At 37.2% G+C, this 24,665-nt stretch overlaps 2 protein-coding genes and 1 pseudogene across 5 annotated transcripts; 1 reads left to right on the top strand and 2 right to left on the bottom strand.

The window, feature by feature from the left end:
- Positions 1-1,177: 1,177 nt before the first annotated feature.
- On the bottom strand, positions 1,178-2,109 carry LOC131776515 (somatostatin receptor type 4-like; annotated as a pseudogene).
- A 7,167-nt stretch (positions 2,110-9,276) lies between these two features.
- LOC131776509 (tachykinin-like peptides receptor 86C) lies at positions 9,277-13,303 on the top strand. The gene is made up of 2 exons (XM_059092706.2): positions 9,277-9,355; positions 11,794-13,303. Exon 2 carries the CDS (start codon positions 11,892-11,894, stop codon positions 12,987-12,989), a length of 1,098 nt encoding a protein of 365 aa, XP_058948689.2. The 5' UTR covers positions 9,277-9,355; positions 11,794-11,891; the 3' UTR covers positions 12,990-13,303.
- An 865-nt stretch (positions 13,304-14,168) lies between these two features.
- Positions 14,169-23,958, bottom strand: LOC131776495 (MAM domain-containing glycosylphosphatidylinositol anchor protein 2). 4 transcript variants are annotated; one of them, XM_059092689.2, is made up of 7 exons: positions 20,058-20,181; positions 19,725-19,863; positions 18,752-18,831; positions 16,828-17,133; positions 16,331-16,624; positions 15,737-16,057; positions 14,170-15,061 (listed from the first exon to the last, which is right to left on the bottom strand). In XM_059092689.2, exons 3-7 carry the CDS (start codon positions 18,801-18,803, stop codon positions 14,700-14,702), a joined length of 1,335 nt encoding a protein of 444 aa, XP_058948672.2. In that variant the 5' UTR covers positions 18,804-18,831; positions 19,725-19,863; positions 20,058-20,181; the 3' UTR covers positions 14,170-14,699. The 4 variants fall into 4 exon arrangements, with proteins under 4 accessions (XP_058948669.2, XP_058948672.2, XP_058948673.2 ...); XM_059092686.2 differs by lacking the exons at positions 19,725-19,863; positions 20,058-20,181 and adding an exon at positions 18,951-19,100 and having other exon boundaries at positions 14,169-15,061; XM_059092690.2 differs by lacking the exons at positions 19,725-19,863; positions 20,058-20,181 and adding an exon at positions 23,880-23,958.
- Positions 23,959-24,665: the final 707 nt, after the last annotated feature.

Genomic DNA, 24,665 nt, shown 5'->3' with positions numbered 1-24,665 from the left:
GTCAATTTTAATTTTCTTAATTGGCCATTAACATTTTCCATGCTTACTCATACGACAACATCATATTTTGATCACGCACAACTTCGCATATCGTCATCAGAGCTAAAATTGCAGGCGAAAATGCTTTTAAAGGACATCTTGAACTGGTTTTCACTATCGTTCCTAGAACTGAGTCTAACAGGAAGTCTTTACATGTGAAATATTTGTTTGCTATCCACCATTTTTATACCTGAAATTTATATACTATTGTTTGATGGCCGATGTTTTTTTTTTCTTCTGCCACGGGAATCGTAACATTAAATGAAACGAGGGGGGTTAGGTAGAACTTCTTGCTTCGCCAGGAAGATTTCAAACGAAAAACGAGGTAACGAGAAACAGGAGAAGGAAGGAGACAACGGAAGTAGGTAACACTAAACAAACAAGAATCATGACAACGAATAAGTGAGGAAAAAACTAACAGGTATTGAAAACCGTCCAAAAAATGTGACGAGTTTCGTGTTGTTTAAACTGATAAGGAAGTTGTTTTCATTTATGAAACACAGTAGTTGTCTGTTACCTGATTCTGGGTATTTTTCGATCCCTGTGGATTACTGAGCTTACTGCACGTTTGTGAACCTGAAACAGGCAAAAATATTGGACTATTAATAGCTAGTTATAGTTCGCAAGTTTTAAGCTTATCAGAGTAAAGCTCTCATAACAGATCACACTCTATCGTTCATAGCGTGGGGCCTATGTCTAAGAGCACTATCGTAAGCTATCTGCTATAGTTAATACCTCTTTTTTGAGTTCCCGATATTGGTGGCTTACGAGAGCTAAAACCATCTTTTTTCCTATTACATTAAGAACTGGGATTTGGGATTTCAATTACTTCAGACTGGTAAAAAAATGGCGAATATAGCAATGACGGAGAGCAATTTGGATATATATTTGACCGTATGTGTATTTGCATAAGAACACGTAAATTAATTAAATACAAATTTTATAGTACTCAGACCGAAGCCACAAACACGAGGATTTGTCAAGAGTCTGTCTCTATGTGTCACTCCCTTTCTTTTCTGATTTTGGATTTTCTTAAGATCGTAGTTCTACAGTCTCGATTCATAGGAAATGGTATTGTTCTTCGATGAGCGCGTCCTCCTTCTTGACAAATATGACAGACGGCCTTCCAAGACTTTTTTCAAAGAATTAAGTCGTTCAGTGCCCTACGGTAGTTTGAACTAAGCAGGAGAAGGATGACAGGGTTTATGGCGGTACTCAAAGATGGAAGAACATAGAAGAGACAAATATCAGACAAACATCTTTCGGGAAGAGTTCTGGATGAAACATCTTCAAAGCCAGATAAACAATGAGGGGAGTCCAACAAATAAAAAAGCCCGCAACGATTATGATCACGAATTTTATGACCTTCTCGTTCTGTTTCTTCCTTTTGTCATAAATTTTACTTGGCAAATTTTCTTCTAAAGCGACTGGACGTTTCCGTAATATCTTTATTGTCAGAGTGTAAAATATGATTATTGCAAGGAGTGGACCACAGTAGAAAATAACAAACCCAACGCCGATGTAGATTGCGTTCAGTGATTTGCTCCAAACAGTTCGGCAAAATACTGGTCCGTTCAGTTTAACAACCCTTGTGTAGAATAAGTAAGGAAGACCACAAACAACTGGTAAAATCCAAGAAGAAAACAGCAAAATTAGGCGGACTTTTCTCCTGCACAGCATCGTAGTCTTCAGAGGGAGAGCAATAGCGGCGTATCTGTCCACAGAAATTAGAACCAAGCTCAAGACAGACACAATTTGTGATATTCCTCTGAAGTACAATCCTAGTTTACAAACGACTGACGCGAAAGGCTCAGTGATAAACTCTGACCCGCTCAGCATTCCTTCAGTTGCGTACAGCGGCCAGTTGAAGCATGCGCAAATAAGGTCGGACACCGCCATGTTGACAAGGTAGTAGTTAGTGCTTGTTCTTAAGCTTCGTGTTTTGTAAAAGGTAACAATTACAAGACTGTTACCAATTAAAGCTCCCAAGCTGATGATGGATAAAACAGTAAACAGCGTTGGTGCCATTTGAGAGCAAAGCCCTTCTCGTTGAACCGTAGTGTTGTTCATGATTTGTTTACTAATATTCAGGCTGAATATTCAGGTTTACTTGACACTTTGAGGTTCTTACAGTGACCTGTAACTCAACGCAAGATTTCTATATAAGTATAGGTTACAAAAAATTGATAGCGAACTATTCCTCACGAGATCTTTTGGTTTTATCAACTGAGTTAGTTGATGATGTAAATTAGCCACGGTAAAGAGGAGTTTTAGAAACTCTTTACGGTGGCCAACTTACATTATCTTGTATTGTCCCCCGACGCGTGATTGTTGCGTTTGAGGTGAAAGTCATATTACTTGACTACCTAACAAATCATACGTCATCGTTTGTATCAATTCATTTAGTATTTGCATTATTTTTAAATTCTCAGTCCCTAGTATTTAGATCAGACTTAATTAGCATAGGTGATTAAAATGTTTTGAGTGCAATAAAGGTTTATTTTTTTTCGTCTTGTCACGAGCGTGGGCTTACTGAAGATCTGAGTTCTCGCGAGGAATCGAACCTAAGATGTTTGGATGCTCTGCTCTGCGCTTCTCTTTCCTTAGCTCGTGTATTCAGAGTTGTCACGAATAAATCATTCGATTATTTGCAAGTGTTATAATCCGACTAATTTAAACGTCTTGCAATCAACTTCATCTTTCTGCATTGTTCAAGCATGCCAAGAATTTTGCACGGTTATTATCTTTACCTCTCGATAAATTTCGAAACTTAAACATATACGAATAATATCAAAGAAACAAATGTTTTGTTATTTGAAATACAGTAATGAAAACCGAGAAGGATCCTTGACAACCTGACAACTACGGTAAAGAATTGCAGAAAAAAAACTGCTCATGCTAATTTGTATCTCATGAATACCAATAGCTCTCTTTTGATGCTGCGAATTCGTTCGTTTAATTTTCTGTAATTTCACACTAGAGTGTGGATTATTTCCGGACCAGATGGTTAGGTTACATGGGTCTATAAGCTTGTAAGTTATATATCATTCGCCACAACCATTACTCCACGTAGAGCTACTTTTCAAGTTCTTAAATTCATGCATCGACTTTTCTTTCACACAAACATAAAATATTAACACACTTTCAAATGTTTATAAATTTGAAAGCAACGAATCTCAGGATTGCTCTCTTGTACTTTTGGGAATATACAAAAACGCTTTGCAGCTAAAAAGGTCCAGTGCTAACCGTGAGACGATCGAGCCACAAACGAACAGCATGGATCCAATGAGGAGGTAAAGGAGTTAACTTTCAATTTTCGAATAACTTAATATGGGGAATCAATTACCTTACATGGAAAGAAATCATGAAATGTTCGGTTATTGGGTCAAACAAATAAGAGAGAAGATAATCAAGGAAAGGGAGGATTGGCATAAATTGCAAATTTGTTCGGCTTTTCGGTGATTCACAGAGATCTTTACTCTACAAGTTTCCTTGTAACAAATATGTGCACCATGAGATGAAATATTTAAATTACTCTTGATGCTGTTGAGGGTACTCTTTTAATTTGAACCTAAACCAGAGTCTTATCAGCAAACATATCATTTGGTAACACGGTGTGAGTTCAACTGAGTTCACTGAGACTTGATCATGATCGACCAACTGCAACGTTTGCAGGTGCATGTCCTCTAAAGGTAAAATTCCTGCTTAAGAGCATCACAGCTTGCAATAATAATATTATCATGGATGAACTGTCGTTTATGGAACCACAGTAACAGGTGAAACTCCCCGCTCTACTTTATGATTTAAATCTCAAGAAACTTTTCAAATCAGGTAACCACAAGACGCTAAGAAAGAAGGAAACATTATACCCTTACTGCATGGTCCCGAGGGAAACAGTTACTTTCGTTTTCCTGTGAGTCCTGATGTTTTGTTGAGTAAAAGTCTAGGTATATAACAATTTTACATAACAATTAAAGCCTAATTTGCAACCTGTGATGCTTTACAGCAGGAATTTTACCTTCAGAGGACATGCACCCGCGAACGTTACAGTTGGTCAATCATGATCCATGATTTGTTTCATGTACCTTGATAATTAACAGAAAAAAAAGGAATTTACAAAGTTACGAATGGGGTTTTAAGTTAAAAAGTGAAACTTCAGTCGTCGAACAGTTATCTAAGTGTCTTTAACCCGCCACTTTAGTCGGCTTGCACCGCATACGAACGCAAATGGATCCTGTCAAGTTGGGCGGCACGAAACAACACTGAATATAATAATCATGATTTAGTTAGTTAGTAACAAAATTAATTTCAAAAAATTCAAAAGCTTACAAGGGAACTGAAGCCAATCTTATTATACTGTTGTCCTGCTTCACTGCGATTAATAAGAGTGACGGGGCGATTTAAGTTGTTCTCGTCTCTTGCAAAAGTAGGATGTCCATATAGTATATCTTCTGCACTTGAAACAGATGTAATTTTTTTTCAAGTAATCTTTACCTGGACATATTTGCATATCTGATTACTTGCAATAAACGGTGTTAACAGGGACGTGATAAATTTTCAAAAGTCCTTTTTAATTCAAGTTCATCCGTTTACCGCCAGCAAAAGACATTTAAATCACTGGTGTTACCTTCTATCGTAAGCAGGATATTTTTATTTCCTCTTCTTTTTTTCCCACGTCACTGATTACCCATGCAATATGTGTTCACAAGTGTGGGAAATGAAGGTAAGGTGTAACCTCCAGGTAATTTTAGTTCAAATTTGTCGGCCAAGAAGGAAGTTCAAAATGTTTTTGTCATCTTATCACTCTAGCGTGGCGTACAATTTTCTATACGTTTTGTTCCAAATACGTCATTAACCTTCCGCTACTTCTGAAGGTGAAAATTAGAGGTTATTTTTAGTCTCTTTTTCATTCTTACAACTTTCTCAGCTGAGAGAGAACCTTGTAATGTTGTTATCTTATTTCTTAAGCTCTGTATACAATTTCCTCCTCGTTTTGTTCGAAGAAATCGCCTATCCGATTTGCAAGTGTTGCAGATTTAGTAACTGATCCGGTAAAGGTCTGAAATGGAGGACATTTCAATCTGACATAATTTTGCCGATGTATTTTGTAGTGAAGTGTAAATTGTTATGTCAATACATCCTCTCTTGATTCCGGCGTAGCATAACTACAAGCCACCTTAGCCTGCAGGTAGGGGCCACGGCAACACTACGGTCAAACGTGTGCACATGAGTGAACTTTATGACAGCTACGTGCTGGTCTCTACATCGTGTTGAGGGGCTGCTAGAACTAATTTGTTGGGAATGAAAAAAAAAAAAACCAAAAAAAAAACCATACAAGCCAAAGTAAACGTGAACTTTGGGTTAGAAAAGTCCTAAGTTGTCTTTTCCCTTCTTATGTTTCCTTTTCCAAGAATTTATACATTTTATACGCATGATCAAGCTTTGACTTGAAAGCTCAGCAAGTATGCTTTCTGATTGAAATGTATAGTAGAAATTGAAATTCTGCTTCAAGAGAATCAAACCTGTCGCTGGTCTCAGTCAAGACATGACTTTTACGCGCTGGTACTCAATATTTCATGCTGGCCAGTTTAGATTCGATTCCTTGACACAATTAGAGCTTTTGAGGCAGAATATTCAAAATTGTCTTAACAATCCCCATCATTTGCACAATTGCTTGAATTTCCTGGTCACTAAAGAAAGTTAAAAGGGTGAACATGGACGCCAGCCATATTTAAATCTTTTTTTAAAGTGGGAGTCAAACATGAACTGGCCATATAGCCATCAAGTCCATTAACAATTGCCAGGCCATAGCTTACAGTCATCTAGAGTGCATAGTCTCGCTAACGGTTCAGGTCGTTCTCTTTCCTTATCTTTTCTGTCTTTCCTGCTCCCTTTGGCTTTTCCTTTTCTGGCACAAACCATGGTTAGAGTAAGTGCGAGAAAAACGACTTGCACCCAGAAGAAGTACGTGATGTTTACTCTCAGAAGTTGGGAAAGCAAATTTTAGGATACGAAAATTAGTTCCAACCAAGTATCATAAACAAATATGAGCAATACCAGCCCCAGAATGACTTCTATAACCTCGTAGTTTATCATTCTACAGTGTACAGAATGTCTTTATAGAACGTCTTACATCTTGTTTTGATCAAGAGACCTTCTCTTAGTTTTGAATTAAATTTTCTTCTCTTAAACATGTGACTTGAATTTGATGTAAAATATTGGTGCGGGATAACTCTGTGTAAAGGCTTCTAAGACGAATTGAGATCTGAAAAAACTAAATTTCCGAGTTGAAGTTCGATAACAGTTCTTACATTTTTTGTTGAATATTATAACACTAAGTTGGCGCAGAAACACTAATTGCCGGCTTTAATTTTCGAGTAGATTTTCAGAGAGAAGCTGCGAACAAATGAGAGACAAACGTAGGCTGAACTATAACGCTGAATCAAGAATTCTAACACATCTTTTCATTAGTTGTAAAGTCCTTATAATGGCGTTGTAATCCCAGAGGTACAACTGAGCCAGATATGTCAACTGCAGTCTTTTCTTTTACGTAACATTTCAAAAAGCGCTACATTGATATCGTCTAAAAATTGACGCGTGATGTCATTAGAATGATTGTAATTAGCACCATTTACTGCCTGCAGTTTCATTTTTGACGTTTTCGACAGCTACGCCCTGCAGGTTAAGTTTTGTCTTGGGGTTTTAACGTCAAATATCGCACGTCTAGAGGTGCTTTTACGTCAAGTGTCAAACCGTTGTTAATCATCCAAGTAAATAAGTTTTTTTTCCCATTCACTGCTTAATTACACGCAATATTAGAATCAGAGAGCATAAACTAAGGTTTTTTCACAGGCAACGTTGGCTTGTTTCCCCTTCAGTGCTGCTTACAAGAAGAAATTATATTTTCACACGCAGTAACGCTATTTTCTCATGAGGGGGGGGGAGGAGTCCAGAAAACTATATTTCCTGCAATTTTGTCGTATTAAACGCCTACGCTTTAAATGAATTCTTTCTCAGATCACAGTTTTGAAACCTTAATTATGCAAAAGTAAAGAAAAAGCATTTGGTCACACAATATTCTTGAACACCTGTGATATTTGACATTTTCTGATCTGAGTACAATAATGAAGCCATCTCGAATGATTTTTTGAATTGAAAGATAAAATAATAACTTTTGGGTCTTACCAAGTGGCTGTTATGTTCGTTCAGCCACAATCTGAGCTAATTGAAACATGTCTCCATGTCAAGCTAGCTGTCTCAATAAGATCACACCCGGTGGCTCCATATAAATTTATATATATATATATATATATATAAATTCATATTCCTCTTTCTCATCTTCTGTAAACGCCGAGGTTTTATTAGCCGAAATTCACTTTTCTCGATTTGATATCGTCAATAATCATGAGATCTACCAGACAAGTATAATAAAGCCTTATATGAACATTTTGGTCTTTCACAAGTTAACCCCTACAACAGTAGTAAGCTCCTGCCCCTAAGAGTGACTGACTTCTAATTTCTCCTCACGGTACCAGCCTTGAATTAAATGTAAAGGTTGTGAGAAGAAAGGAAATAATCACCAATTTAAGAAGCTCCTGATTGTCTCAGAAATTCTCGTTGTCGGTGCTGATGGAAACGTAAAGAGAACAGTCTGGAGAATATAATGATTTTTATTGATGCATTCATATTTACAAAGTTAGGATTTTTGGAAAATGTCCCATGATAATGGTTTGTAAGTGCTCGGAACTGGGTATTCATTTCGTATCGATCCAAATTTAATTTTATTTCTTTAAAAGACCTGAGATAGTTTGCAATTGAGTCTTACTGATCCTATAGAAGTCTCACAATTACTGAAATACAAAGAACGGCTTTGCTCATATCAGTAATTAAAAATTACGAGATCGATGTCAATTTATGTTGCAGAGGATCTTCCGACTGACTTGATTCAATATTGACTCACAGTGATCAAAGAAAAAAAACCATACGTGAGAACAAAGGCCTCAGTATATTTTCACGAAAGCAACAGCTATCCAACGTCCGAAAGCAAATTTAGCTGACTGTGAATGAACGACATAGTTTGTGCTGAGGCAGTGGTTGTAAGAAAACTAAGGTACTCTTTTAGGGGTTGCATCAGCTGTAAGCTAGAAGCAACTGTAATCGGTAGACTTTATTTTTTCATACTTTTTTTATTGTTTCTACTTCATAAACAAGGTCTGAGCCGTGTTTAGCCTTTAAAAAATTTCAAAACCTAGTGGAACTTGAAATAGCTTGCAGGACTGGCGCAGTTTATTGCGTTTTTTCAGGCGAACGGGGCAAGTGTTCGCCTGTAAAAGAAGAAAAATTACAGCTGTTCTTCGGGGTATCTTAATGTCCACTCTAAAAAAAACTCTACTAGGTTTTGAAATTTTTGTTATGCTAAAACACAGTTGAGACCATGCTTATGAAGTAGAAACAATAAATTGTGATAGACCGTGTTATGGATCGTGATACACTAGTTGCAGTACGTACTAACGGTGCGCAGCAACAGTACGCAGCAACAGTGCGCAATACGCAATTTTACAATTTGTAGACAAAATATGATTTTGTGCAAAATGTAAATACAAAAATAGAAAGGCAAACAGTAATTCCATCGCTTCAATATTTTCATTATTTGTATCGCATTTTGATATTTTGCGTCCTCGGCAATAATCTATCAATGGAGAAAAAAGGTGTTATGAAAAAGGAAAAAAAAGCGCAAGGTGATTATAAATCATATAATTCAATTTATTTTCATCAAATGAGTGGAGTTTCTTGCTCTTGTTGTGAGCAAATTTAATCAAATTTCAATTTCACATTGTCTATGGCAAAGAAACAAAACTGTCTAAATAGAACCACAAAATTTCATGAATTAACATATTAATTATCAGAAACACTTAAATTTCCATTTGGATCTTCAGCCGGATTTAGTCACGCGATTGCATGAGGCATGAATTGTTTTTATTCAAGGAGCCGATTTGGAAGAGCTGTTATGGTTCAAGGCACGTTTAAACATTCAATAACAAAGTGCCAGATATGACGGATAACCCACACAATTTGTTCAATTAGGCATTACCTATGAAAAGAGCCTTTGTATTCTCATCCAGCCAAATTGTAGTACACAACTTATTTTTCAAGCTACAATTGTTATCTTTCCTGAGGCTAACGACGGGGGGTAATGATATAATAAGTATCCACCTATCACTAGATAATCTACCATGCATTAAGTGTTTACAAAGATACGACACTTACTGAGAACACCTGAAAAATCTTCGCCTCTCGTTTGACGGAGTTTAAAAAGGTAAGGGCTCGGTAACTATTCTTTCTCTCGAATGCAAGAAATTTTCGCTTCACTTGAACAATTCTGGGATGCAAAGTTTCAGAAGGACTATTTTACCCGAAAGCGTTGTGTTTCACTTGTTTGGCGCCCGCAAGGAAATTTCATTACAAAAATCTAGGTTGAAGTTAAAAATGAAGTTTTGAAAACTTTCGGTAGCCGAAACGTGATGTGATTATACAAACATATGTACAGTTTGCTGAAATTTAAGAATTTTATAAATTTGAAAATAGTTTGGTACTAAGCTATTGATAACGACGAGACAGCTTAGTCACATAGTTCAGTGCCAGTTTAACCACCAAAGAACTCATCAGTTTTAAAATATTAATGTTACCATGTACTCAAGAATTTGCCGAGTGCAACTGGAGTAATTTACAGAAAAAAAAGAGGGCTTTCTTTGCACGATACGAGAATGTTTCAAAAGTGTATAACATTTTTGTTGCTTCGTGGTCAAGTGGTCTTTGAAATTCGAAAAAAAAGGGTCTAACAAACCTAGACAGTGCTCGTAACGAGATTGGAGGCAGCTTTTCCCGCATCAAACGGTAAAACATTAGTTTTTCTACAAGTTCTAAGCTTAATAACAATACTTGTCTGTAGTTGATCAACGAAGTCGGCTTAAAATGTTTGAAGGTCTTTCTACGCTGATTATTTTGAATGTTTTACGACTGCACGTGTACGTTTAAAGGCGTCGGTACTTGATAAAACGTGATCAAACGTGTATCACATAGAGCAATTAAACCGATGCACAGATGGAAAGCGACTAATATAGTTAAATGGAAGAAATGAAAACGCATTGCTAACTCAATGTGTTGGGGTGTAATCTATGCCCGTGGTTTCATCGGCACATTGGCCAGAAGCTTTGATGTGAATTTATCCAATATGCATAAAACCTTGCCGGAAATCAGAAAATTTTAAAGCAATCTTGTTTCAAGCTAATAGATTGAGAGAATGAAAACGAACAGAGCAGTCCATATCTATTGTCAAAAGTGGTAATAAAAAGATTACAGCATGGAAACAAGCTTGAAAAGACATGAACATATAATGCTACCTGAGAATATTGCAATGGTTGATTGGTTTTCATTTGTTTCATTCTATTCTGTTAACCAGATTCACGAATTAATTTCTGTTGTTACACGAGGTCTTTTGTGGGTCATGATCGATCGTCTGAGAGACACGACGTTTAGTTTGCGTTTGTTAGCCTAGCCGGAAGATACCCCAGCCTCATAAGAGCAGAAACTTCGATTTTCGGGAAGGCGAACAAATTTTCACACGACGCGTAATTGGATGGATGATGTTTGAGCTGACTCTAAACATTAGCGGGTCACCATGGTGAACTGAACATGGTTCCTTTTCGTGACTGGAGCCGCACAAGCTTTTCATAACATTTTACTTTTCTATCTATTCTTGAACTTGATAAATAGAGGTCGCGTTGTACAACGCAACTTCTAAAGTTAACATCGTTGTAAACAGAAAACGTTAAGTCGCCAACAGGGTGAACGACTCGATCAATATTTTAATCTTAGAAACACGAGCTAGGAGTTTTCAGAGCTAATAGAGAGCGAATATCGATACCCCTCGTGTGATTTTTTACACAAGAAAAACAGATATGCGCAGATTTAAAACCTTCTATTCTGTTCAGAAGCAACCAAAGTTTATAGACCTTTCCACCCACAGAAGCGATCAACGTGCAACGTCTCCTTTCAAAGTCTAACTACGATCAAGTAAACAGTTAACGAGAATTAAGGAAATTATGAAATGGAGATATTAAGTCGATCTAGGTGGGACCTCCCACAATTTACAGCTAACGAAGTGTTTGGCACTCCAAGGAGAATGTCTGTATAGATCTTGGGAGAGAATCATGAAAAATTGCGTGCGTCACGACAGCCTGCGCAGCAGGAGACTCCGCTGTCCAAACTTCCACAAGACAGCCAGACACGCAAAGTACTTGGCGCACGATGAAAGGCGTGATTCTTCATCGATGTATATGCAGCGAAATCATAATGCACACCAGTCTCTTGGTTACCCAGTAATTTTCTTTTACTCTAAAGCGCGTTCAATGAAAGGTCCTCGCTTTTGAGTAAAACTAAAACCAAAGGATTTAAAAAGGCCTGTAATTAAAACAAAGGTCGATGTGACCCTGATATCACACGGAGCTATTGTGAGCTTAAAAAAAATTAAAAAGAAAAGCAAGGCAAATACTGCCTGGAGCACGGGAAAACGCGAGTGACCACGCAAGGTCAGTTTTGAATCTGATTGGATGAGAGGATAGTTTATCTATTTTTGACCAATCGCCGAGTGAAGAGGGGAAACCAATGCGATCCAGGATTACTTTTAACTCATAGTCAAAAATGTTCGTCATCAGAAGTCTATAAACTAACTATTGTTTTCATATTTGCCGCCAGGAATCATTCAGCGTAGGATCGTGCCTTTGGATACGTTGATTCGCTTTAAGCAACGAAGAACACGATTTGAAACATTTCTCTTAGATTTGATTTGAGCAATGAACAATTCTTCTGTTCAACCGACAAAGATTCTAAATCAGGATCTGTCTTGTTCTGATGCAGTGACCACGTTATTTACAGTACTTCTTTCCATTGTAACACTAGCGGCTTTTATTGGAAACTTCGTTGTTATAGTATCCTTCATCAAAACCACGAGCCTTAAAACCAGTACTAACTATTACATAGTCAACATGGCCGTGTCAGACCTTTTCTGCGCATGTTTCAACTGGCCGCTGTTCGCAGCTGAGGGGATGTTAACAAGTCGACAATTTATCAGTGATCATTTGGCTTCAGTTGTTTGCAAACTGGGAATGTACTTCAGAGGAATATCACAAGTGGTGTCGGTTTTGAGCTTGGTTCTTATCTCTGTGGACAGATATGTGGCTATTGTATTCCCATTAAAGATCATAGTGTTGGATCGTAGAGGAGTACGACTTGCTTTCTTGACTCTCACCTGGATTATACCGATAGTTTGTGGTTTCCCGTATGTTATTTATACCGAAGTTGTCAAAGTCGACGATAAAACTTTCTGCAGAACTGTTTGGAGCAGATTGCTGAGAGTAGTCTTTAACTTTATAGGTTTTGTCGTATTTTATTGTGCGCCAATTTTTGTAATGACAATCCTTTATGCTCGCGTTATAAAAACTGTTAGGAATCGTCCAAATACAGCAGATAAGACACAAGACCAGATGAACAGCAAGAGACAAAAACAGCATCAGAAGATCACGAAAATATTAATATCGATTGTTGCGGCATTTTTCGTCTGTTGGACGCCACTTTGTATATATCTGTCGCTGAAAATGTTCCATCCGGATCTCATCGCGAAAGACAAATGTTTGGTTTTTGTGGCTCTGTTTTTCTACTTGTTTCCATCTTTTAGTACAGCAATCAACCCTGTCATTCTGTTTCTTTTTAGTTCAAATTACCGCCAGGCATTGACGAACATGAGCCTTCAGGTGTACTACTTCTTTAACAAAAAATTTCGCGTGCTTGGACATGCTAATAGGCGTGTCGGATCATCGCACGGGCTGGACAATGTTGTTTTGACTGCATATGTCCGTGGAGAAACTGCTTCTACCATTTGTGTTAAATCTTAGTGAAATCCCGTCTAGAGTTCGATCCTTGTAACACCCAATGATTAATATTATTACGCAATTTCAACCCACTATCTCTTGATTGGCCGTAAGCATACTGGGAATTCTCGAAATCAGCGCCTGGGACGTCATCCACCTGCAGATTACACATGTTATCTAGCTGCAGATTATCCTATGGACCCTTAAGGTCATGGGTAATCATGTCATGTATAACCGCGGTGCTTGATTTCTAAGGATAATCATGTCAAATACGCGTACTTTGTGTTGCTCACTGATTTGTATGTTTTTACGCGTTTAGAAATAAAATATTAGATTCACTTACTATCGTAACCATTTTTTTTCGCCCAATTTATATAAAAAAAATTATTAAAGTCGGTTTCTGTGATATCCAAAATAATCAAGATCTCGGTAAGGGTTATCAGCCGACGCTGAAGGCTTCGGCTGATAACTCCTACCTCGACCTTAATTATTCTAGATATCGCAAAAACCTCATCCAATAATAGTTTAGTTTAAAGAATTCTGTTGTTTCGTCCCAAGCGTGGAATAAGAAAAAAATTTGAGTCCCCAAAGAGGAATCGAACCCTTCGCAGTCCACGCTACGATGCTCCACCAATGAACTTTGGAGAACTCAGTAATGGGCTAGGCGTCCTGCACTTTGCTAGGATCATCTCAACATTATTCTGACACAACGCTTTAAACACCGCTGATCTTAGTAGCATGCAGTACGCATGTCACATGTAAACTAATAATACCTCCTTCCCATCACCCCTTTCTCGCCTACTCCAACGTACACATTTTGGAGTTGACTGGGAATGAGTAGGACTGCACGATAATGCCTAATAAAATTACATATTACGAATTATTGTTCTGTAGCAATCGCATCTGTCATGACACCCCAGGGAGAGATCTTGTCCTCAACTTATACTCCGTCGTTGTTGAATTGAATTTATTTGATAAGACATTTTGAGAATAAAAAGGTCAAATGCTTGGAAACTATCCTCGAATTATCGTCAGAAACAAATGCTCATGAGAGTTTACTGTTGAAAGTATTTCACTACTGGGAGGGTCCAAGTTTAAAACTACAATAAAAAAAAAAGCTGAGGAGTTAGTTTACCCCAGCACTTGCATAGACTTCTATAGACTTCATCGAGTAATTTTACGAACTACTATAATTGAGTAAATAGTTTTTATTCAGATATATCATTAACGTTACAATCTCCACAAATCTAATTTCATGCACAGGTAAACATTATCGATTAAAATGTGATTTATAAGCTCGACAACAAACAAGTAGTAAATACAAATAAATGAGGGAATAAAGAGAATAAAACTACTAGCATATACTGCTTTACAATAAAACCCTCAATGTGAGGTCGAATTACTTAAAAACCATTATTATCAACAAGTCGTACATACTTTGATAGACTTAGAAGTACGTACTTTAGACAAACAAACGAGGTTGGAGTTTAAAATCAATCATTTTCACTTATCACTTTAAAAGAACAATACTTAAAACTAACAGTAAGAACGCATTGTAAACATTAAGTCAATAAAAAAATGCCACATCAGGCATAGATAACCATAAACCACTGTACATCTAGTTGTTCGTTTCAATACCCAGTGAGCAAAAAAAACCTCACTTTAGCGCACGCATAGCCACCTGTGTGCTATGGTCAGGCCGGGACATACCAATAAGACAAGTCGCTGGGACTATTAGTCTCGCGCATTAGAGGGAGAGGAGATCTCCAAAAGTGTATAAACCACCTCATCTTTTCCATAATCATTTTCCACGGAGCACTTCACTTGAAGGCGCCAGGCGAAACATGAAGATGCTTGTTTCCCAGGTGTTTCTAGGATGCTGCTTTTAGCCCCGTCTCTTTGAGTAAAACACCCCTCATAAAATTTATTTTTAGACGAGACAAACATTTTAGTCGAACCAAATGCTATAAACCACTTAAAACGTAGCCGTGGGGCACCTCGTGTAGCATGACATGAAAAGACAATTGACTTTTTCTGCCCTGCATACCATTTCACAATTTTCTCTCTTCCCTTTAGTTTGTCTAATACAGGAGGACCTGTAAATGAAATCAAAGTTCACTTTAATCCTTTAGCCCGTAAGAGCGACCCGCATCTAGTGTCTCCTTACAATATCACCCCTTGGTGATGGTGTTACATGAGAAAAAAGGAAATGATCACTTCTGATTGGAAGACAAATTTCTAGGAAGTGCTATTAGGAATGCACAGAGAATAGTAAGGCGAACTCGCATACTGATTTTAAGATGTAAAGGAACTACTAGGCTGGGGCGGATCGGGGATCTGTGAACAACAGTAGAGGGCGAGGGCACTGAAAATCTCTTTTTTCCGACGTTGGTTTCTTCAGTTTCGAGGGACCGAACCCTGCGCCTGGCCTTGTTCTGCCAATGTAAAGGGAATATACTCAAGAAGCCATAAACTTGTGATCACCACTCCGTAAAAGAGCATAACTCAAAGTAGGATAAACATTTAAAATTCTTCTCTTGTTTCACCATTCTTGTTCCATTCAAAAAAAGACAATCATTGCAGTCAATGCTATGACTCTTCATGACAACATGACACACTCAAAGGTGTAAATTTTCTATCTACTAAACCTGTCTTCAACTCAATGAGCCTCTCAGATTAAAATATTTCAGTAACACAAACCCCAAATTTCCAAACCTTCTCTCACTTTTTTCTTAAAAGCAGTCAGAACAAGTACCAAACAAACGACTTACTTGGAAGATCAACAACAATCTCTTTGAAAGCCCTTCCAAAAGCATTCTCTGCTTCACAGCGATATACTCCTTGATCATCATGACTGAGATTCTTCTTCCGAATGATCAAACCATTGTGGGATGTTAAAATATATCGCTGAATCTTTTCACATGGGTGGCTTTTATAACACTTCTTTATTTCTTTGCCATCTTTTGTCCATGTTATCTTTGGTGGAGGGAAACCACTGACTCGACAATCAAGTTCTACATCTGGACCACTGTCTGTGTCATTGACAAATATGCTATGGGGTGTTACAGATGTGATACTAGCAGGTTCTGGAGCTGGAAGAAAAAAGGTCATCCCAAACTCTTAAGAAGTTACAAGGTCAGCAAACATTTCCATCACATACAGTTATGCAAATAGAGTTGAGTACATTGTAAGAAATACCCAGTTGAAAATTAGATTCCAATTATTGGACTCTTTTAAAAGAACTGAGATACTCTGCTAATGATCGCAATAAAAGAGCTGAGAAAAAAGTTACATTGGAAATGTGCACAAAAAAATTTCTTATCTCTTAAGCCTTAAACAGTTAGGCAACTACGACTTTTAGTTACCTTTGACACTGACTTCTACATATTGAAAAGATGTGAATCCTTTTAAAGTTAACAGACATCTGTATCTGCCACTATGTGCAAAGTCAGCCTGTGAGATGACCAGATCCTTTTCCAAAATTCCATTAGGACCATGTGAGGAGAAGACACTGACACCTGGCAAACTATCTGTTGGAAGTTCCACGCCATCTTTGAACCAAGTCAGCGTTCCCATATTACCCTCACAGACATATTTAAGAGGGGAACCATGTAAAACTCTCCTATTCTTATGAGGGTCAACAGTAACACTAGGAGTTCCTTATAAAAGAGAGAGAGAGAAATTGACATTTAGAAATCAAAGCGAAATAACTGATTACATTTTTTCTGTATTACCAACTATAACTTGCATAATTTCAAAGTCTCAAGTACAAAGCAACAGCTATTTCATATTGTTCTTTAAATAGCCATGGAACATCACAAAAATCCTTTGTGATTCTTAGAAAAGAAAAGCACGAACTTACTGGAATCAATATATAATAAGATCTTTCTGGTGATAACTTGTCCATTCTTCCTCTTAGCAACACATAAGTAGTGACCTGCATCATGTCTTGTGATGCGACGAATAGTGAAGACTGCACCATTTCTGGTTATTTTTTCTTGTCTAAGTTGGTTGTCAGTTCGATTCAATGTGACGTTAGCAGTTAAGTCATTTGTTGTGCAGTTGAACACAGCAGCACTTTCAATGGCTGTGTATACTCTTCTCACTTCCAAGTCTTGATTGATGAGAAAAGAAAAATTCCCTTTTACTGGAGAACACTGAATGCCACCTTTGAGAAGAGAAAAAAGGCACATGAAAGACACTGTTATGTAACAAAACTAGCTAAATTTTATTAATCTTATTTAATAAAATTATGAAGGCTGGGAATAAATTGTTAGATGCCTTGAAATTTCAACATTTTTTACAGACTACAGTCACAGAAATCTATACCCACCCAGTTCATAAAGGAAACTTAATTCCAAGGTAATGGGTTCTTCAAAGTAAAACAATTGAGGGTTTAAGCAAGAAACTAACCTGACATTTTCAAAGGGGATGCCAGATTCAGATTTAGAGGTGGACATTTGGTGATTAATCAAAGCTAAAACAAATTTCTTGAATGTGATTGGTTATCACCAGCCTGATTTGAGCACTGATAGGACAATGTCTGTGTCATGCTTGTAATTGGACAGTGTAATAGGATGGTTAAAGGGACAGTTAACATGTCATAACGGTGTAAGTAACAGAACATGTCATGTGCGCACACTTGTCTCACATTTTGCCAAGTTAACTGGTTTTTTTTTTCATGAAAACATAAAACTGATGTCTAGTTTTGTAGTTTTCAAATTTTGCGATACTTTTGATTAATTGGTAACAGGACTTCATGTTGTCAAATTCTGTTTGTAATCATACCTAAAATTAACAAATTGAACTCCCATTTTGTACAATTTTACTAATCACTTGTATGATTATAAACCTAATCATAACCATAACTAATTTGTCAAATATTATTGGTGAAATCGGAGCTTCATTTCTTCACTGATCAATCTGTACAGTTGTAATTGGACAGTGTAGTCAGACAGTTAGCTGCAATCAGACACCTGTGCTGGACAGTTGAAGGAGCCAATCATACTAAGTCCACTCAGCCAACCCCATAATCACAGAAATGATCAAAATAACCATAGCAACAACCACTTATCCAAAGATATATGAAGATATTTGTTCTAGGTGTATTTGTTTTTCCAGAAATTGAAATGGATATGACAAATTGGTAACAGGACTTCTTGTTGTTCAATTCTGTCCGTAATTGTACTCGTGATAATCAAATTGGACTCTGGCTTTGCGGTTGTCTGATCTTTTAATCACTCATAATTTGACTCCACTCGGTCTTATTACTATTAGAAATCAGACTCCACTTGGTCCTAGTACCATTATAAATTAGCCCATTCCAACAGCAACATCAACGAATGCGAATGAGGCAACACTTATCATCACCAGTCAGTCAATATTGTGATAAATATTGTCAAGCTCATGAGAAAATGAACGCATACATTCAAATACAAAGTTTGCCCATCCTTCACTCACAACCCACTCCCCCATTCATCCAAAGACATTATGTTTAAATTTTCATTGGTAAAGCAAAACCCTTCACAGATGCACAAAACCCGCTTGAATAGAGCAAAAAATTCATCTATAAAATAGGAAAACATATCATGTCACAGTACTAGCCAAACTGCCTCGTCAGAAAAACTAACATAATCAAACTTATGTCAAATTTAAGCCTAATTGCAATATCTATGCTCATTTTCGTCCCATAAAAATACATTTTCTTTCAATATCAAATTTCCAGTCTACTGATCTAGTGTCTGAGTTATGCTTAACTATGTAAAATGTTAGCTTGTTAATCTTACCAGCTAACACTAGCAGCACGATAGCATGAAGAAATGGCATTGCTAACTTCATTTTTCCTTCGTTGGGTCTTGATGTGAGCCTGCAAAAAAGTTCCCAACTATGAGTTTCAAGAGCAGTTGAAAGCAAAAAAGCTGTTCAAACAAAGTAAAACAATAACAACATGCTAGGCAACACCCCTAAACTTTCTTATTCAGTTACCCTTTAGCCTCTTGAAATGAAAATCTAACTTGCACCGCCATATTACGTTCGACAAATGTGACAACACTAAGATCGTGCCGTTTTTTTTAAGGAATTCACGCGGTCCTTTCAAGTGCTTCAGGCTTCGCCGACTCATTCTAATTTGGTGTGTCATAGGTGATAGATAAACAACGCCTATTTGAAAAGACTCCCGGGCAATATTCAAATTTAACCGCCTTTTCAATACACTTCACGCAACTCATAAACACTTCAAGCAAATAATTCCCAGCATGCAATGTAATTCTAAAGCGGTGAAGAACAATACCAGATCAGGTAAGCAATCACAGAAACAATAACAAGAATATTTGTTATACGTGAAATCCATGTAATGGTCTTTTGACTCCTTATCTCTTAACATCATGAAACAAAAAGACGACAAGCATGCTTTAGAGCGGCGATCGAGCGCTTTTCCGTGACGCTGAGACAGTAAAGAACTGTTACTACGAATGACCCTGCTCGCAGCGAACGTGAAGCGAAAGTTTCAAATAGTTTTCTTGTAAAATTAGACGATGAATGGAATAAATTCAACGCTTGACTACCGCATGCTTTACAATAGAAATTGAATTATTTGTTTCCTTCGCTTTCGGAAAAACCTGGCGGGAAGTGCAACGTTCTATGGATTGGAAAACAGGAGTAAAATAAATAAATTACTGACGTGATTTTGCACGAAAAGTAAAATCGAGCGGGTAAAAGGAATTATTAGCACTACTTATATCGCAATGCCATTTCCATTACCCGTAATGTTTAATATCGACTGATGGATTGTATTATTTAAGCAGCATTGAGACACGAGTGATCTATGTGACCTCTGAAATCTCTCTTCTCCACTGACGGAGCCTTCCTCTAGGTATTACTCTTGGGCAGTTCTCTCGCACTAAAAGTAACATCAGCAGACGAATTTGCTCAGAGGCATAGCGAAATAGTTTGTTAACGGGAATGAAAACGTGCTGATATCCCAAATTTAAATACGCCACAAGCGTATTAGAAGCTTGATAATGCACACATAGAGAACGATATCACAAACTGAAAACGCGCTTGATTTAAGAATTATACAAAATTGTGACTTACATCAAAACTGCCACTTTTCCTAAGAAAGATAGTTATTGGGAACTCTAATTAGCTTCAATCCGCGTGTTCTGCGTTCAAGGTTCCTGGTGATTTTCTGCCGTCAGGTTGAAATGTGAATCTTTTTTATAATGGCTTGCCAACAAATACGACAGGAAATGTCATCATGGCAATATTTCACCAATGAGGGAATTATCATAGAGCCGCGCCTTTTTTTTTTCACCCACCTCGAAAGATAGAACATTATTTGGATGAGACTCAGGAGTTAGGTTACAAAGCCGATTATAAACCTCAAATACTCTCATAAATTTAGCTCTGAAATTTTAAGGAAGATATGTGCCATGACTATCAAAAAAAAATTTCAAATTTATTTTGTGTGATGATTGAATTAATTTGCTACATCCCCGCCATCAGAGACCTCTAAAACTGACGTTAAATGAAGTTCTCGCTCCCACAGGGAACAGCGGAATCGCAACGGAAATGGCACACCATAAAGTTTACTTCACTCTAATTGGATCACAGCTTGTTAAGGAAAGTGACTCTGGGGCTTTTCCAAACTCACACAACATATTTACAACCTCTCTACGTGTACAGACAACAGAAGTAAGACGATATGAAATCGATAATAGATTTGATATTTACGTTAAAAAACAGATAATTTGCATTATTGGTGGGACAGATAGTTCTGAATTCCTTCGGCTAATTACTCGTTTGTATAAAGTTCATTTTTCATTGGATTTAAAAAATTTGAGCACGCAAAACAGCTGCAGTAAACCAACTAGAATGTAATTTTATCAAATTCTTTAGCAGTCATCTAAGTTTTGGTAAGATTAAAAACAATTTGTTCCCATATTTTATATATATTGTGGTTTTTTTTTTATCTGATCATCTTACGAAATATTTTTTGTAATGAAAAAGAGTGTCATATCAATTCCAAAGGAAAACAAGGTAAGATTTTTAATGCGCGCACCCACTCCGGCCGGAGACGGGATGGGACGCAGACGCTGGTGACAAAGCAGGTCTGCGTCCAAAAGTCGCACGTCACCCGAAGACTGGAAATCACGAGAAAGTGAACGAAGTTGATCGACTTTTCACGTCCATTTGCGGTTTGAAACAACATAATTATTAGCACGTGCTAACTTTTATAGCAATTTCCGGTTAGTGTAACAGGAAATGTCCATGGCCACAGTTCACCCCCACAAATAAGCATCTGAACTATGTGCGCTGACCTAAGACCTCCTACGCAGAAAAAAACAGCAAGATTGACGCAAAATAAAACGCTTGTCGTCATAGCCTTGGTTTCTGGACAAAGGGCGACGAAATGATCCAAATATGTGGGGCTCCATAATCGCTAATATTCAGTAAGGATTAGGTCTCACAGATTAACTGAAGCTTAAGGCAAATGCTTGCACATGACAAGTTTGCAATCGGTTTGTTTGCAATTTGGGGAGGCTTCGGTAAAAGTTTTCTGTACGGCGTGTTTTGATGTTCCTTAAGTGCAGAATTGAACTGAGCAGTAATGTACACTTAAATTTATCACTCAAACCCTAAAGTAGTCTAAAATAGTCCACACTGACCTTGGCTGTTCGAAGCGCGAATACAAGGGGGGAAGTTTCTAAAGTTTCAAAGCTCAGCCGAAAAAGCTGGTAAGCTAGAACACAATAGCGAAGACAGCTGCCAGTGTTTTGTTTAATTCAAAACCAACAAATCATGGAGCGAGGCTTCAACTGAAGCTCTCAAAATTCTTCAAGACTTCCTTTGCTGACCTTTCCGACTTCCGATCACACGGTTTATCATTTATGCACACGATATATCCTTGCTATACAGATTGTAAAGCTGAGCCTGGAATATCATTCCCTGAAGCTCGGCTCCGGTAAAATTAATTCCAATATTGTAATTTAATAAACCTCCAGCCGAAAGCGAGATTTCATCCAGCAGATCAAGGACTCAACCGATTACTCAGCGGTAGAGTTTCTAAAGGAAAGAACTGGCGTCTTCATTATACTTCAATGAGCCTTGAGCAACGAATTTACTCTTTTTTAAAAAAGTATCTTTTAGTCCATGATAGCTTCAGCTACAACGCTTGTACACAGAAAAATTGTACATCCCGACATTCTGTAAACAAAAGTATACACCCCGCTCTTGTTTTGATATATGATTTGTGAGCAATAATCTTGTCTGAGCTTAATCTGATCGTTGATCAAACATCGGTCATGTAGTTATTCATGACTTTGGCCTTAAATTCCATTTCCATGTAATCAGCTGCTCAAGGTTTCGCTAATCTCCCCACGACAAGACCTTTTTAGAAAGAACGATAGACAGCGACAGAGTCGTCGAAAAATCCCTTCCTGCGAAATGCAGCGAAACCTTTATTTAGATTTCCTTACTCGTATTGGTCTAATTTGTGTAATTACAAAATACCATCACGACAACACGTTCGCATAAAATTGTATGATAATCTCGTCAACTTCAACTTCATCAGTGAGAGGAAATTCAGTCATTACGTTTTTACAGAAAAACATGATCTCATCGTCCTCAAGGTTTTTTGAGATGTCTCTCACTGGCACCGTGGTCAGGCACTTTGAGTTCACATTTTAGATTCTTCGCCCCGTTAAATTTATAGTTTAAAGTTCCAGAATTTTCTGGTTCCTGATTTCCTTTTTCCTTTTGCTTTCTTCACTCAGTATCTTTTTAAAATGAACAATAATCCAATTCTTTTATCGTGATCGCGTCAATTGAAATCATGTACGAGGGGTGAATAGTTCTAGGGGTACGTCTTTAAAAGGGATTTGCGATCGAAGCTACCTTTTTTCCCGATACTTTTATGTTTTAAAACGCATAATCTATATTGAACCCAAAAGAATTTTGTCATGGTTCCCTAAAGCATCTATGAACTCACCACTGCCAGGAAGAGATAAAAACTAACACGATTCGGCATCCAGAAATTAAAATCCTTCCTCTTTACACTTTTTTTTCCAACAAAACTTTGACGAAATAGTACCTTCGAAATCGTCCTTTATCTTTCCTCACTCTCAACTATATGAAAACTTATTCGAATATTAACGTTGCTATCGTAAAGAAAAGTATGGTCATGGAAAAAACAAAACACAAAAGTACATTCAAACTTGTCGAGTTTTCGTCAGGCTGACTATATGCGTGTCGACCGACCTCAGTAGCACATTTCAAGGTAACGATTTGGTTTATGAAATGTATGGATCTTAATAGCAATGGGTTCGTAAGAACAAGAAGCTGAAATTTTGCGTCCAGTTTTAAGGAATCCCTTCCTAGTTAGCAAGATTATTCCCTTTAGTTTCAAAGAACTATGCGTTAAAACATGGTGCAATTATGTGATTCATTTTGTCACGCAGACGTTAGATTTCGCGCTTCGATACTCTGTTAGTTACCTTCGTGCAGCTCTTACCTGCAATGTCAAAAATGTCGTATTTGTAGGTTTCAATAGATTGAAAAGGATGCTAGATTTCAAGCGCGGTTTACGAATAAAGAAAACCGTGCTCTTATTTTTGTCTTGAGTGAATCAAAGAAAAAATATGAACATTTTCCCACGCGAGTGAGATTAGCTAAGAGCATCTATTTGTGATCGACAACTAAGCTAAAAATTTACCTTCTTTCTTGAACTATTTACATCAATGGTATTGTTATAATGTAAGTTATCTAAGCGGAACCATCGAGTTCAGCTTCGATCGCGAATTGCTTTCAGTGCGAAAAAAAGGAGCTGGATCAGACTAAAGAAGCCTTTTCTAAATATTTAAAATGTGCAGCACTTTCAAAACATGGTGTAAAAGTTAACCCTAAACAATACCATACCTCTTGGAAAATATTGGGATAGCCAAACCACTTTCAAATATATCTCCCTAGTCAGGATCAACTGATCTCCTTGCAGTGAACAAACGAAGTGAAATCTTCGAGATAAGTCAGCCACTTATAACAATTAATTTTGATGTAAATTTGAAATTTAAATGAACTAGGAGAAGAATAAGCGGGTAAATATTTCTTTTCTTTCCATATCTTATCAAATCATGAAAAAGGCAAATATCTCCAGAAAAGAAATATACAACTGAAAACATTGGAAATGTAGTTTTCCGGGTATTATTGAGTTTGTGAGAGTTTTTGATTAGGCTTTGATTGTTCGATTTGAAATCGATAACAGTGAAAAATGGTTTTTAAATCGATGTTAGCTATCATCGGCTCATTTTCAAAAACTTTCATGCTTATCTTTAAAATTATTTCCTTCTTTGGCAGAAAAATTTAAGCGCAAACCGCGACAGAGCATTTCACGCTGGAGAAAAGCATGTTTGTTTAAGAACATGCTTCTATTTATTTAATTAGCACAAAGGTGATTTTGGTCTCCCAGTTAGACATGAACCCACAATACCTTTAGCATTTTTCATTGTTGGTTTGCGAGGAATACAATGAACAGCAATCGAAAGGATAAAGTTCTATCTGTATGCTTCGACTGACAGATAATAAAAACAATTCTGCTGTTAACATCGGTAAGTCCCAGATTTGTATTTATGTTAACTAATCATTTCATGATGGTGAAAACCGACTTCACTTTCGAAATTAGCTGTTGGTGACATTTTACTTAAAAAT

Source organism: Pocillopora verrucosa, chromosome 14, assembly GCF_036669915.1.
Source record: "Pocillopora verrucosa isolate sample1 chromosome 14, ASM3666991v2, whole genome shotgun sequence".
Taxonomy (NCBI): domain Eukaryota; kingdom Metazoa; phylum Cnidaria; class Anthozoa; order Scleractinia; family Pocilloporidae; genus Pocillopora; species Pocillopora verrucosa.
The sequence above is the reverse complement of the archived record's forward strand: the minus strand, read 5'-3'. Positions and strand labels throughout refer to the sequence as shown.